Source organism: Acanthopagrus latus, chromosome 2, assembly GCF_904848185.1.
Source record: "Acanthopagrus latus isolate v.2019 chromosome 2, fAcaLat1.1, whole genome shotgun sequence".
In the NCBI taxonomy this organism is placed as follows: Eukaryota; Metazoa; Chordata; class Actinopteri; order Spariformes; family Sparidae; genus Acanthopagrus; species Acanthopagrus latus.
Genome location: NC_051040.1, coordinates 10,776,549 through 10,790,790, shown reverse-complemented (window position 1 = coordinate 10,790,790; position 14,242 = coordinate 10,776,549). Strand labels below are relative to the sequence as shown.

At 40.9% G+C, this 14,242-nt stretch overlaps 1 protein-coding gene across 5 annotated transcripts in view; it reads right to left on the bottom strand.

Moving 5' to 3' along the window:
• The window catches only part of plch1 (phospholipase C, eta 1), a 70,345-nt gene that overhangs the window by 27,303 nt on the left and 28,800 nt on the right, over positions 1-14,242 (bottom strand). For all 5 annotated transcript variants that reach the window (XM_037086007.1, XM_037085990.1, XM_037085979.1 and 2 more), the window contains 6 exons: positions 13,506-13,652; positions 9,926-10,169; positions 9,603-9,732; positions 5,624-5,794; positions 4,996-5,089; positions 321-524 (listed from right to left, as the gene is read on the bottom strand). In XM_037086007.1, the coding sequence (XP_036941902.1) occupies positions 321-524; positions 4,996-5,089; positions 5,624-5,794; positions 9,603-9,732; positions 9,926-10,169; positions 13,506-13,652 (990 nt within the window). The remainder of the gene's footprint in view (positions 1-320; positions 525-4,995; positions 5,090-5,623; positions 5,795-9,602; positions 9,733-9,925; positions 10,170-13,505; positions 13,653-14,242) is intronic.

Genomic DNA, 14,242 nt, shown 5'->3' with positions numbered 1-14,242 from the left:
GCCCTTACCATTTAATTAAGGCGAAGGAGAGTTTGCCGCGATAATAAAGACTCATGAAAGGCAACTTGTCCAATCAAAAATGACACAGCAGACATGTTGATATGCAGGAGAAGCACATGCGCTGCTGATGCCATTAATCATGACTCTATTAAATTCAGTGTCCCAGAGAGCCATGACAGTGTGAGAGACAGCCAGCATGCACAATTACCCTGAAACCCCTGATTAATTTAATTATCTACACCTGTGCTTTTCCTTTGATGTGAAATAGCCAAAGTCAGATTGGCATGTCATTTTTTATTTTGATTCAGGCGTTTGCTGACCTTCTACACAGCGGCAGCCGGACTGCAGCACCCAGGCGTACATGTCGGTCTTGGAGTGGGAGAGGAGCTGGTCGCCGGTCAGGTACGTGTTGTGAGACGAGGCGATGAAGTAGTTGCACAGGGGCTGCTCCATGTCTTGATTCACCTCGTGGTGCAAAGGGTTGAAGATGTCACACGCTGGGCTGCGCATGAAATTCGTGAAACCTGAAGGAAAACACCAACGTACAAGAAACAAATCATTTGGACTCAAAACAGGTGTTTGTTAGTGGTTTCAGCTTTTTGCTTTCATTGTGTTTTGTCGCTCTTGGTGTTGGATGGGAACAAATGTCTTTTTTTTTTAAGCCACGCTAGCAGGAGAGTTCTGTGTCTCTGCTGGTCAGTTCATCACTTTGGTCCAGGAGTAACAGAAACTAAACTAAGCTTACCTACGTGTCAAGACTTAAGTCAAAATGTTGAGCAGTGGCACTCAAACATAGAGTGCTGTCTGCTGGCTCAGCTCACTGAGTCCACAGGGTCTCGCTGAGTTGAGCTGAAGTGTTGAGCCGTGCGATGGCAGTGGGGGATACAGTGAATGATTGCTTGAAACAGCACTTCTGTGCACAGGGAATATGAACCTCTGCCAGAAGGCATATGAAGGGGCGCCCCAGCAGCTGAGTTGGTGGAGCGTGCACCCCATGTATGGAAGCTGTGTCCTCGCTGCAGGCCTTGCTTTTGGCAGACGAGCGACCAGACCAGCACACAACGTGGAAGGTTAATGGTGCAATTTTAATCTGAGGTTGAAAGACACTGCTAAGGATTGTTTATCTGTTTTGTTTTTTTTTTTACTAACATTGAACCCTCAAGGTTTCCGCAGCAGAAAACATTTATGCTGGGCCTTTTTATCCTACAGCCTCCAAATGCTTTGAGGAAAAATAAGGTCTGGTGTATTTCAGTGCCAATGTTGCTCAGGGGATGAATCCTGCTGATGATGGTCCACTGTCTTTTGCTCTAACACCATCATTAGGTTGAGGTTGAGGTTTTGTTTTGGAAAGTTTTGACAAAACATTCCACTGTGTTTATAGATGTGTAAGGGACCCAAAGGAAGAATTCTAATAACTTTGGTGATCTCCAGACTCTTTATCTAGCACTATCAGCAAGTCAGAGCGTTGGCTTCTCCTGGAACATATTTCCTCATCTACTTCTGGATTGACATAAAATGTTGTAAGATCATCGAGGGGTCCCAGACGATGAATCCTGATGATTTCGGTGATCTGGTAATGTTTCCTCTAGCGTAGTTTTATTGAATACTTTGGTTTATGACCAAATGCCTGCAAAAATAATAACACTCCCACCAGCTCTCAGCTGTACTTTTATTTGATTGTGGATAAGTCAACAGATCAAATTAAGATGGTAAACATTGCCAACATAATACTTGCTTGACATCAGCATGTTAGCATGTTGACATTTAGCATTTAGCTCAAAGCACCACTGTTACAGTGCACACAAAACTGCAAGCATGGCTGTAGTCAGCTGCAGAAGCCATGATGGAACAAAGCAAAGTATTCTAAATACAGCTTGTCATGCAGTGACATCAGGGACCAGTGTTGCCTGGTTTTTTTAATCCTGACTAACCTTGTCACAACGAGGTGCATCATAAGAGCGACATCTACAACAACCAGCAGGTTGACTTTACAGGAAAAACCCAAAGGATGACAGAGGGAGCACAGTCAAACCAGAGCACTGCGGTTTCAAACCGGAGCGGTGAGGTTTTGAAATCACACTACTTCACATGGCCAACTTTCTTTTAGGTGGTACAGCATGAGGCGGAGAGAGGGAAGAAGGCATCCTTTCATCCAGAGAGGAGGGACAAAAATGAGACAGGAATACCAAGAGCAGGAGAGAAGTCAGAAAGCAGGAGAGAAACGGAAAAAATATGATGCAAATATCGGAAAGAACGGCCTATGGGAGACTAATGGGAAGTCTGTGATCAGAGTGGACATGCAGTCTCTTCAGGGTGCCATCATGGTTAACGTACATTGTGTACCTAATCCAAGACCGTATACACCTATACAGTCACACAGCCATAAGGAGAGAAACTACAGAAGGTAGCATCACACTGCAGAGAAATGCTAATGTGAATCTGTTTGTACATTTCTGTCACATCTGTGCACAATGCATGTTTAAACATACACACATCTGGCCTGCAGGCAAGACATCAGGTCTGCTAGTCTGATCAGTCAGACACACACTGTGTCGGCCTTCATGCCTCCTACAACAAGATTAGTCTCACCCCTCCTCCCCCTCCTCCTCTGCCTCTCATCTCCTCTCCCCACACTCACTCGTCTCATTTCTGTCACCATTCCATTTTATGCTTTCCCACCCCCGTCATTCTGGCTTCCCCATTTTCTCACCCAAGCTACCCCTTCGCAATCCTCACTCCTCCTTCTCCCTTAAGCTCACCCTTCAGCAAGAAGTGGCGTTACTTAAAATGACACTCATAGATGAACACTTGCCAAGGAGACAGTCCCAATACGTCTGTGGTAGTTATTTGATCTTTTCAGCACCTCAATGTTATGAAAACAGGAAACAGTATGTGTCCTGTGTCATGTATGTGTCCGTCAAATTAGTAAAGTCACTATTACATTTAAAAAACAATGGTTATTGTTTTTTATTATTCTTCAATTTCTTTTAATTTCTGATTTCTTTTTTTTTTCATTGTTAAAACCAAAATTATACGCATGTTGGACCGCAGTTATTTCACGCCTTTCTTGTCTACCGACTGCTCAGAGTGCTCTACAACACATCCCACTTTCTCCCATTCACACGCACATTTTCACACTTTTATTTATTTATTTATTCAGGTCTCTATTTAGTGCTATTTTTCCTGGAGTCTACACAAATCGAAAATTTATGTGCATCAAACCATAAAACAGTTAAAAAGCACAAGGGAACAGGATACATTTGAAGTCAGCTCAGTTAAAGATCGAGGAGGGGGTTTGTTTCAAGTACAATATAAAAAAAATCTACATTAAATTCAAAATGGCCGATTACCTGTTGGGTGAAGGTCATGGTGACAAGAGCCGGAATTTCATATATGTAAAATTAACCATAGGGGCGGCCATTTTGGGGGGCACTAGCGAGCCCGTTTTATAGATATTTTTTAGATGTCTTTGTTCAAACAGATTTACTGGTTGTGTGTTGCGTACTGATGGTAAACTATTTCATATTTTCACCCCAAGGCAGAAGCTTCCATCGTCATCAGGAGCATTAAAGCACCTTCTATCCAGAGCACAGCACAGTCTTTCCACTCCAGACATTCACTCGGCTAGGCTCCTCACACACTGACGGAACAGCGAAGGAGGGCAATTTGTGGTTCCGTAATCTTGCCTGAGGGCACATCAAAATGCAGCCAAAGGAAAAGGATTAAATTGCCGACCTTTCGATTAGTGGACCACCGCCTTGCCTCCTTTAGGAGCCTCAGCCGCCTAAATGAAACTTTTTCTTCGAATTTAACTACAGGTTTAAAGATCTTTGAGGTTGGCTGATTCATAAATATTCAGAAAGCTGTGTGAAGTGCAAAGTGACTCCCATTATCTTTTGTACAGAATGTACTATGATGCCAGTCTCTAATGAAATGGCTCAACAACAATATTCTGGTAAAGAGACGATCGAAATTTGCAAGTTAATTTAATCCTGAAGCATTTAAAGTGTCAACAGACATTTCCAATCAGTATTACTCATGGCACCACCACTGCAAAGCCAACTGGTTTTCCACAAACAATGTTTTTAGTCCATGATAGAAATGTAGTGCCAGGTAACCTTTAGCGAGGCTTATAGGGAATCAAAGTAAACGCTGATGGTTTCGTTATTTTATATCCATTACATTGTACAGCCAGCATTTATCTTACAATGATACACTGAAGCAGAAAACTTGTCTAATGACAGTTACAGTTTGTGAAGTCAGTCTCAAAAGTCTGAAAAAACCTTCACTTTAATTTCTGCCGTTTTATATTAATAATTCATATATTTGTATGAATATGTCGTATACAATGAAATCTGCCTGTAATACTACAATTACAGCCTTATGATTGTGTGCTTCCAGACACAAAACCCAAAATGACTCTACATAAAAATATTCAAATCGGGTTTCTTTCTTTCTTCTTTTTTTTTTCTTTACTTGTTCTGTAACTAAGAAAAATGTCAACTCAACTTTAATGGTGCCATGTAAACCCATGTGAGCTGATTGATTCCATCAAATGAAAAAACTTAATTAATTATAAAAAAAAAAAAAAACAAGCTTGTTTTGATTAACTTCTTCATCAGTAAATCACACTTTGCTCACAATTTATCATTCAGTGTTTGTAGCAGTGTGAAAAAAAATCTCATTTATTTTGTGTTTCGGCCACCATCTCATAACTGTAATGAACACAATCTGTTTCTGCTCTTGCAGGTTGACACCTCTCGAACAAACTCTAAAAAGGCAGAAACAATAAATACCTGATCGTGAGATCTGTTTGCAGAGGAGGGTGAACAATCAAACACAATAACAGAGTCATTTGTAAACTGATGGTGTGCCATGACTGCTGCAGGGAGGGGAAAAGAGGAAGAATGACTGAACTGAAGGAGAAAAAAAGAACAACTTGGGGGGTGGGGGGTATAAAAATAAAATTACGGCAAAAAAATGAGAGAGATTTACCTTCAATCCCCATGACGCCTCGTTGCTTATTCTCATCAGACACCTCAAACTTGTCAACGATTTCTGCAACATATTCTGGAGTCACATTGGCCATCTGCAGAGACACAAAGACGCAAGACGTGTAAAGACCTTGTTTGGATTCTTTGAAGTGTAAATGCTCATTGAAGTCATAATGACTCCCCATTTTTGTAACAATTTTGTGTCGCTATCAATTTAATTGTCAGCCATGTCAAACAAGCAGCACGGTATTATTGTGGAGCATGGCAGGCGGGAGGGTGACAGTAAATACAGCATGATGAAAAGTGACACCAGTGCAGTGCAAGAGTGAAAAGAGCACGTCAGGATCACAAAGAAAAAAACTCTGAACGGAAAAAAAGAACAGAGCAAGAGAAAGGACACCCATGAGACAAATCAGTTTCAAGAGTGATCGATTGGCTCAGTGGAGCAGATTCCTCTGGGCGGACAGCTGGGACAGAGGGAGTTAGATTAAGACGAGGAAGAATGAGATGCAATCAATCTCTTTTCTCTTCAAACGGCTCATTGTGGAAAAAGTAGTTCGGACACCTTAATCATAAAAACTGTGTCAGGTATTTATCGGCTCTAACCAGAGACCGGCCCGACCTCTCACCTTCTGCTCGTTGTGCAGGAAGTTTGCGAGCTCCTCCGCTGTCAGGTGGTCCTTCCTGTCGCTGTACGCCATCATCAGCAGGAACAGGTCCCGTCTCAGGGACATCATCCTGTAGAAGACGGAGAACTCCTCGTACGTCAGCGTGCCCTGCTGGTCGTCCGTGTCCGCTTCCTGTGAGGGTGAGCAGGTGATATATCATCAGTGACACACCTCAAGCTAAATTCGTAGCAACACCAGGTCTAGAAAAAAACAGGTTCAGAGATTGCAGATTTACACAGTCCTCATCTGACACAACAGAAACTCCTAAAGGTTCCTTGAAGGTGTCATTTGTAAAAAAAAAAAAAAAAATATGGCCAGAATTCAGATATAGAGGTCATTAATTATCAGCTGCTGCTCTGTGCTTGCTATCCTTGGCTGTAGCTTGCTAACATTAGCTAATTAGCTCATGACTCAATTAGGCAGGGAGCCGGTTCCCTTCCAGGTCTTTGTAAGAGACATTTGTATTCGGAATGTTCAGAATTTTTACTGATTGAGAAAGAAAATCGGTGTAATGGAATTTCCTTTGTGAGCTTGTGAAATGTGGCAACTGCCACTGGCATTTATCTTACAGCTGAATTTAAGTATGTCTGGTACTGTTACTATTGGTGGCTCTCTCCCCTGATTGTAACAACAGTCAACTAATCAGAGATAAGCGGGTGTGAACAAGAATTATGTCATTTTACAACATAGCCAGCAAGCTGATGGACGTATTTTAAGATTTGGATACCTAGTCTGAAGATGGCACCTTGTCCGTCTGATCAGAATTGCTCGCCTAGTTCGTACACCAGAAATGTTTTTGGCATTGGGGTTACTTCTGGGTGTGTGCTGCCCACTGATCATTAGCTGGGTCATGTGAACCAATCCCAAGACACAACACAAATGAACTTAGAGTGCTTGTACACAGTGGTGACGTCATCCAGGAAAAAAAAATACTTTTCTTTGGATACATTTTAGAAATATTAAACTCCCTCCCACTTTAAGTGTATACAATACAGAAAGTTGTAATTGACTATGTTTACAGCAGGAGGCGTCCAGTCAACAGTTTTACAGCTTTATGGGGGGAAATTTGGTTACAATAACCAAATGGCCACTGGGGGAAAATGACAAGCAAGAGTGGTGGCTGCCATATACAACTCATATAATACATCCGTGAGCTAGCTACCATGCGACATTAATGGAAAACAATCAAAAAAAAATGGAAACAAATTGTTGTGAATCAACCAACAGACATGTCAGACTGTCTTCTTTTTAAAAATAAATGCTAAATGAGTAAATTCTGCCTCTGTGTCTGCTGCAAATGATGCCTGGATGGATACACCCCCTCACTACTGATTGGTTAGTGCCAAACAATTTGACCTCACAAGAAATCAGCTAACATGAACTCATGTCAGAATGAATAGATTAAACATGATGGTGATTGAGTCTGATTGTAATATAAGGTCTAAAACCAATAATTACTGTAAGTGATAAGCCAACAGCAGCGTAGTAGTCAATGCACAGAGTCTAAACTGAGTAGCTGAATAATGTTGGGGAGGGGGGGAACAGCTGTCTCATCTTTTTTTTTTCTCCTGTCTCCCTCTCTTTTCATGCTTCTGTCACACTGATACAAATACATTCACACTCACGCACACGGTGTTTGTGACACAAAAACATTACCTCTGCAACCAGTTTTTTTTTTTTTTTTTTACTCCCCTCACCTCATATCTCACTACATGTTGCCTAAGGACACGCACGGCACGGCTCGCTGCTCCCTCTATCCTGCCACCTCTCTGGGATCCTGCATCTCACATTACCTGGATCTCACGGGGGGCCCGTTCCACTCCACACCAAATCTAATAATACTCGCTAATGCCTCCATCACACTCCCATAATGAGCTCCCTGTGTGCATTTGGGACTCGATCACAGAGAGAATCTACACACAACCAGCAGGATAAATCACTGTGATGGACTTCATCAGAAATGCATGAACAGAAAAACAGAGAGATTTATGGTATTTTAAGCAACTGCACAAGCTGTTCAGGTGGCAACACTGCTGTCTGCCAGTGCTTGGATGGAAAGAGATAAATGGATGAAATTTCCTATCTGATCTAAGCCCAGAGAATGACATATTTCATGGTTGAAATTACAGTTTAGCCCCGTTATGTGGAGATAGAATCTTTGAAATCCACTGAATCGCCTGAAAACTGTCAGGGATGGAGAAAAGGAGGCTGTCTTTGGACACTTTGTTTGGACAGTTTATAAAATAGAAGGAACACACTCAGTACACTGTGTACTCAATACACAGGCAGTTTAAATAATGAGTTTTAAGATGAAATGGACTTCCTCTGATCAGTACACAAGGCCCGTTTTGATGAATAAGAAAACTGATCCCGTTTGGAGCATTGATAAAAGATTTGCATTACTATTTTATTTTTGTGAGGGGATCACAGAGTGGGCATCCACACAAACACACAAACATAGCTGCTCTTAAACTTAAACTATTAAAATCTCCGACAGTTGTGATAATCTGAAGGGTTAAATGTTCCCTTGAGTGTTCAGAAAACTCAGAAAACTTCTTAAAAAAAGCAAACCGTTTAAAAACGCAGCAATTATATAGTCCATAAATTGTTATGGTTAAACACTGACAGAGATCATTTTTCTGGACAATGACTCCTTTTACATTTGATACTTTAAGTGCACGTTGCTAAAATACTTGCCTATTCTTAGCTAAAGCAGCATTATGTGGAAATTGCCATCTATGATTTGGCGCCCCACTGTCAGATGTAATACAGGTGCTAACTACAAACAAAACCCACACTGTAACATCAAAATGATTTAGAAGCTGGAATTTAAGTTAAACTTGTATTGGAGTTATTCTACATTGTGGTATTAATAATTCAAATGATAAAAAGAAACTAAAAAGTTCTGCCACAACTGCCTTAAAACTAGATTATGAAACAGGGTCATTCTTAAAATGATCAAAACCCAAGCGAGCTGCAGTGAGGTTTTTTTTAGGGCCTCTGTGAGTAATACAGACTTCCTATAATTCTCCTGGTTACTCTGACAGTAATGTCTAAAGCAGGGAAAAGATACTGCAGCTGTGGTGGATGTTGTATTTTAGCACCCTTTAGGCTCCGTCTGACCTCTTTCAGAAGCAGAATTTTGTCACCTACCCACCCGAACACGCCACCTGACACGCTCCAAAATGTCTTTATGGACCTTTTTTTTTTTTTTTTGCCTAAAATTCACAGCCCTGTTTTACATTGCTGCCTAAGAAAGTGAGAAATCTACACATCACTGTGTCACTACACACACTGACCCGCATTACTAAAACCAGGATGTGGATTTCTGACATTTCTTAATGTGACTTCTGTTTAAAAAATTGAAGCGTCTCTCTCCTTTCACTGCTTCCTCTTCCACTGAAAGTGTTTCTCTTGTGCACGAACATATGAAATATTTCACGCACATTTATTTGAATTGAACAAATTCTCATTAAAAACAAAAGCTGATCAACGTCAGTGATCTAGAATATGCATACAGAAGGAGTTAAATATGTTCAAATGAACCCCAACTTTTATATATTTTATATATATATATATATAAAACATTTAAATGAATATAAAAAAGGCCTTTTATATATATATATATATATATATATATATATATATATATATATATATATATATATATATATATATATATATATATATATATATATATATAAAAGGCCTTTTTTATATTCATTTAAATATTTTGGGGTCATGAATTTCTCTTCACTGATATGGTGATGCCTTAAAAAAGCTATTCATTGATTATGTAAAATGTAAAAAAGTGAATGTCCATGTCTCTTTAGCTGTATCTTTTCCATTAACGTCCCACAATATCACTTTATCTCAAGATTTTAGGGACTAAAGTATTTAATTTAGCAGTCAATGAAATGAAGATACTTCAAATTCTGACCTGAAACATTTGTTTGACCTTCCTGCGGGGCAGGTTGACATTCAGTTTGTGGAGAAGTTGGTAGATCTCTTCGATGTTCAGGAGTCCGTCTCCATTCTTATCGGCCTCCTCGAACGTCTGCTTCAGCCACGTCACACACACATTAAGGAAAATAAGGTGTGTATCACGCATATAAGTGTACATCAATTCCATCTGCTTATAGGATTATGTTTAGTGTGCGCAAACACCCCAGACTCTCTATTCAGAGCACAAACAAACAAATACAACAGAAAATGTGTCAATAAAAATGTGTGTTTGTGTGAAGCTGTTTATTTAAAGGATATTGGTCGTGTGCTCGCTGCCGCTTGGCCAGCGAGTCCTCGTCACTGATCCCAGCCATCAGGTAGCGGAGGCCAGTTATCCAGGTTCTGGCCTCTTCTGCGTTTGATGTGACCAGGTCGAGGGACTCCATGTGGTTTCCATGGTACACTGTGAAGCAGCAGGCCGGGTCGAAGCTGCTGTCCGCATGACGATGGAAGATGTCCGACTGACCGCCCTCTGTCACTTTGTACAGCGAGTCAATGGTGACTGATGGAGAGAGGAGGTGGGGTGGAAAAGGAAGGGCCAGTTTGATCAATGGTGGAAATAAACTCATTAATGGTATCTAGTTAACATTTAATTACAACTTCTGCAATAAGGCTGGTGACATTCAGCCATGTTTTTATTATTTCCAAAGACTGAAATCAACAATTGATTTATCCTATGAATGACTATTACACCGTCTCATTGTCAGTTACAGTTTACATAATAATAAGCCAGTTGCTCTGCTGTTGTACCACCAGACCACACAGCAACTTCTTTCCTCAGACTGTGAGACTCTCCAATTCATCGTCTGCACTGAGCATAGAAAGGATTTTTTAAAAAACAGCTTTAATTTCATGACCTAATATTTTGCGAGGGACCTGACCACAGTGACAGGCATTAAGATTAAGTATCACAACCATACAGAAATAGACATCTTCTCGCTGGTGGACTTGTTTGCCCATGTAGGTCATTTAGTGGCATCAGTATTGAATTGAAACTGTTTGATACTTTTAGTCTGACATCTCTTGGGGCTGAGAGCGGCATGCAGGGTGGGAAAGTGTTTCACAGACGGATGTAAACATTGTTGGTTTTCGGTCTTTTGCTACGATTCGCTGAAAATATCAAAAAGCACAGCCTTTTTCCCTTTCATACTGCAACCAACTGTATCACAATTGCAAAAAAAAACACAGCGTAATGACGGGATGGGATGAAGAAGGCAGAAAAATTAGTCACTGTAAAATGTATTGCTTTTTGAAAAGAAATAACCAAGACCAAATTTGTATGAGCTCCTCGCATTCTCTGCTTTCCTCTACCACATGTAAAAGAAAAAAAAAAAAAAAAAAAAGATCCCGAAGGCTTCAGAGTGTATCACGGTTTAATGAGATTGGAGTAAACTCAGCTATCTTTGATTCTTTGTTCGGCAATAGAAACAGCCTGGAGTGAGCTACGTCCTGTCTTCTATACAGTTTTTACACATGTGCTCCATCTGTCTCCTCACCTCGCTTGTTTTCTCCGTTAACTCCTGTTGAAGGTGACTCGTTCAAACACAGCAATCTATTAATGACTCTCATGAATGCACTAATGTGTTTCCTCATATTAATTAATTGATTAAAGAATTACAGATATGAAGATTTTATTCAATTAACTCTTAACCATCTCAGAATACTTCGCCATAATCCATCTCCAAAAATGATCCGTGTCCATTTCCCCATTACACTCAGCCCTCTCATCCCATTACATAATCTCATCTCTGAAATGCTGCTCCGACTGAAAGTAACAATATGGCCGCCTTGTTCTGATCCTCCTCAGACAGAAAACACACACACACACACACACATACACACACACACAGATTCAAAGAAAGAACTGGGCAGCTGTTGGGTGTTTTTGTTAATCGTGTCAATGGAGAGGACCTAAGAGGCTTATCTGATGCATCCACGCACACACACACACATACTTGCAGACACACAGCCAGTTATACACATGTACTGTAAGGACAGTCCCAGAGACAGATGAATGCTTCAGTGGGCTGATGCAAAAAACCAGCAGAGTAAAGAAGTGACAATGATGCTTTGAGGGGGCCATGAAATATATAATGATAATCCCCTCAGAGCCACAGCAGTGTGGCTGACTCAGATTTTGGAAATCCAGCCGACATTCGAGGAAAAAAAAGGCGGGTGGAGGAGGTGCCGACGATCTGCAGAGCACTTTTTAACACGATGCATGGACCAAAAAAGTATTAGTGTTATTATGTAAGTGAATGAGAATAATTCCAGTACATTGTTCATTAACTTGGGTCACATTTTTGCAGCTTTGGCCATCATTTTTAGTGGTTATGATAACACTGCGCTCAAGAGAGACGGTCCATCAGTCAGGTGTACATAATGCAGGATGTTGACTCCAGAGACCAGGATTCACACCAAACAGTTCTGTTTGCAGTTTGTTTTTGCTCTGCAGCCTGCCAGTGCCTCAACTTAAACATGGAAATGTTTGACAGTACTGTAGTTGTAACATGCAAATATTGTTTTGCAAGATCATTTTAGAAGAAAGTGAGTTGAAGATTCTAAGATACGTAGGTTTCATCGCACAGTGTAAGTGTGAACACACAGGGCTGTCAACACCAAGGACTATGACTATAACCATAACTATAAATATAACACTGTGAGGATCTACACTGATGAACAACAATGTCATGTTAACAGTGGCTAAGGACAAAGCACATTGATGACTTACTGCTAATTGTTGGATAGAGAAGCAAAAATAACGACAGAAGGACGTGGTTATATCTGGAGTTGGGAGAATCCAACAATCTGCTACAAGAGGTGCCGTCTTTTGAAGAGAAATTGTATACATATTTGTCAAGATCAGTTATCCTGCCGATTATTACAAAGGACTCCAAAACAAACTGTTTAGAAAATGGTATAAAATAAAATAATAATAGAAGACTGAATTATTAGAGTAGAAAATCTCAAAAGTGGCTGTAAAATGCCATCAATTAGCTGACATAAAAGAGGCTGAGTACAGTTAGAAACCAATATCATAATCATTCCTGCAACATTATTTTGTAAAAGAAAAAAATGGCCTTGAGCTAATTAAAGGCAGTGTAAATTCATTGATATTTTATAGTTATCATTATAGCTGTTGGTGTGTGTGGCCCTTCAGATCTGTAAAGTGTGATACATGCTCACAGCGGTCTGCTTCGTTCAAAAGTTTTTCTTTCAAATTCGTCTGTCTGACCAGGGGCTTTGATGCTGATTGCTCCTGTGTTTTCTCAGCAAGAAGAAGAATTTTGAAGCGATACTGTAAACACATTTTTTAAAAAGTTCCAAATCAAAGCAGCAAACAGCAAGATAGCTGGATTTTTTTAGGTCAAACTCCAAAAACACTGGAGCTACAATTTCCCGTGGTGCAGCCCCGTAACGATTTTAGTCAAACCCGTGTCTTTCAACTCCCCCAGACTGTAACTGCTCCAAATTTGGAGTCTTTAATCCAGAGCCACAAACAACACACTGAACAACTGATTTTAGAAGTTGAGTGAAACTCTTCATGATGAGTAAACTGATCCTCGTGTGTGAAATCAGTGGAGAGCCTCTTCAAATGAATCAGTGCAAAGCAAAGTGATTTAATGATGTATGATTGTAATAAAGTGTAGTCAGTGTACTTTTAACTGTAGCAGCAGCACATGAGAGACCGCAGGACAGTGAGACAGGGACACAAAGGGAGTGTGTGTTCATGAATGTGTGTGTGTGTGTGTGTGTGTGTGTGTGTGTGTGTGTGTGTGTGTGTGTGTGTGTGTGTGTGTGTGTGTGTGTGTGTGTGTGTGTGTTCATGCATACTCACTCTTAGCCTTCTCGCTCTTGCGTGAGGGCTTCCAGCGGATGCAGGAGCGATGCTCATCCAGGTAGAAAAGTCTCACCAGCCCTTTGGATCCGGCCTTCACCTTCACCATCTGTGTCCCGGACTGCATCACACTCATGCATCGCTCCACTGCAGAAGAGAAAACACGCACAAACACAAACACAGACACAGACACAGACCGTGGGGTCAGTGGAGCACTATATTAAGACACAAAGGGAACAGGTGCCTGGCCTGAGAACAGGAGTGAGGCAAAGTGTCACAGTGTCGCACAATTAGCGGCGCAGTCAGCAGCTGATGTGGGTCAGAGTCCAAACTGCGACAGAGATGCTTCTGTGTGAACGCACAGGGCTGCTTTTCTGTTACCCACTGACCTGCTGCCGAAAGGGAAGAAGGAGAGAGATCTTATAAAGGGAGACGGAGCTAATGAGTGTGTCTCTGTTCTAAATTTCTCAGAGGGCTCTGCAGGCTGTCCCAGAAGAAATCTCCACCTCATACGGAGGCAGGTGGAAGCTACGACCGGGCTGCATTAAAGGCTGGAGAACATTATAAGAGTGTATGAAGGTTTAAATTATTCTCCCTTTAAACATGCTGGATCTCATGTTTGGTAGCAAGGTGTTACTACCAGTTCCTGCTGCATCATGGGTGTTTTTCAAGGAGACATACTGTGATTTTTCATTTTATCCCGTTCCTTCAGTGTTTGATATACTGTAGGTTATTGT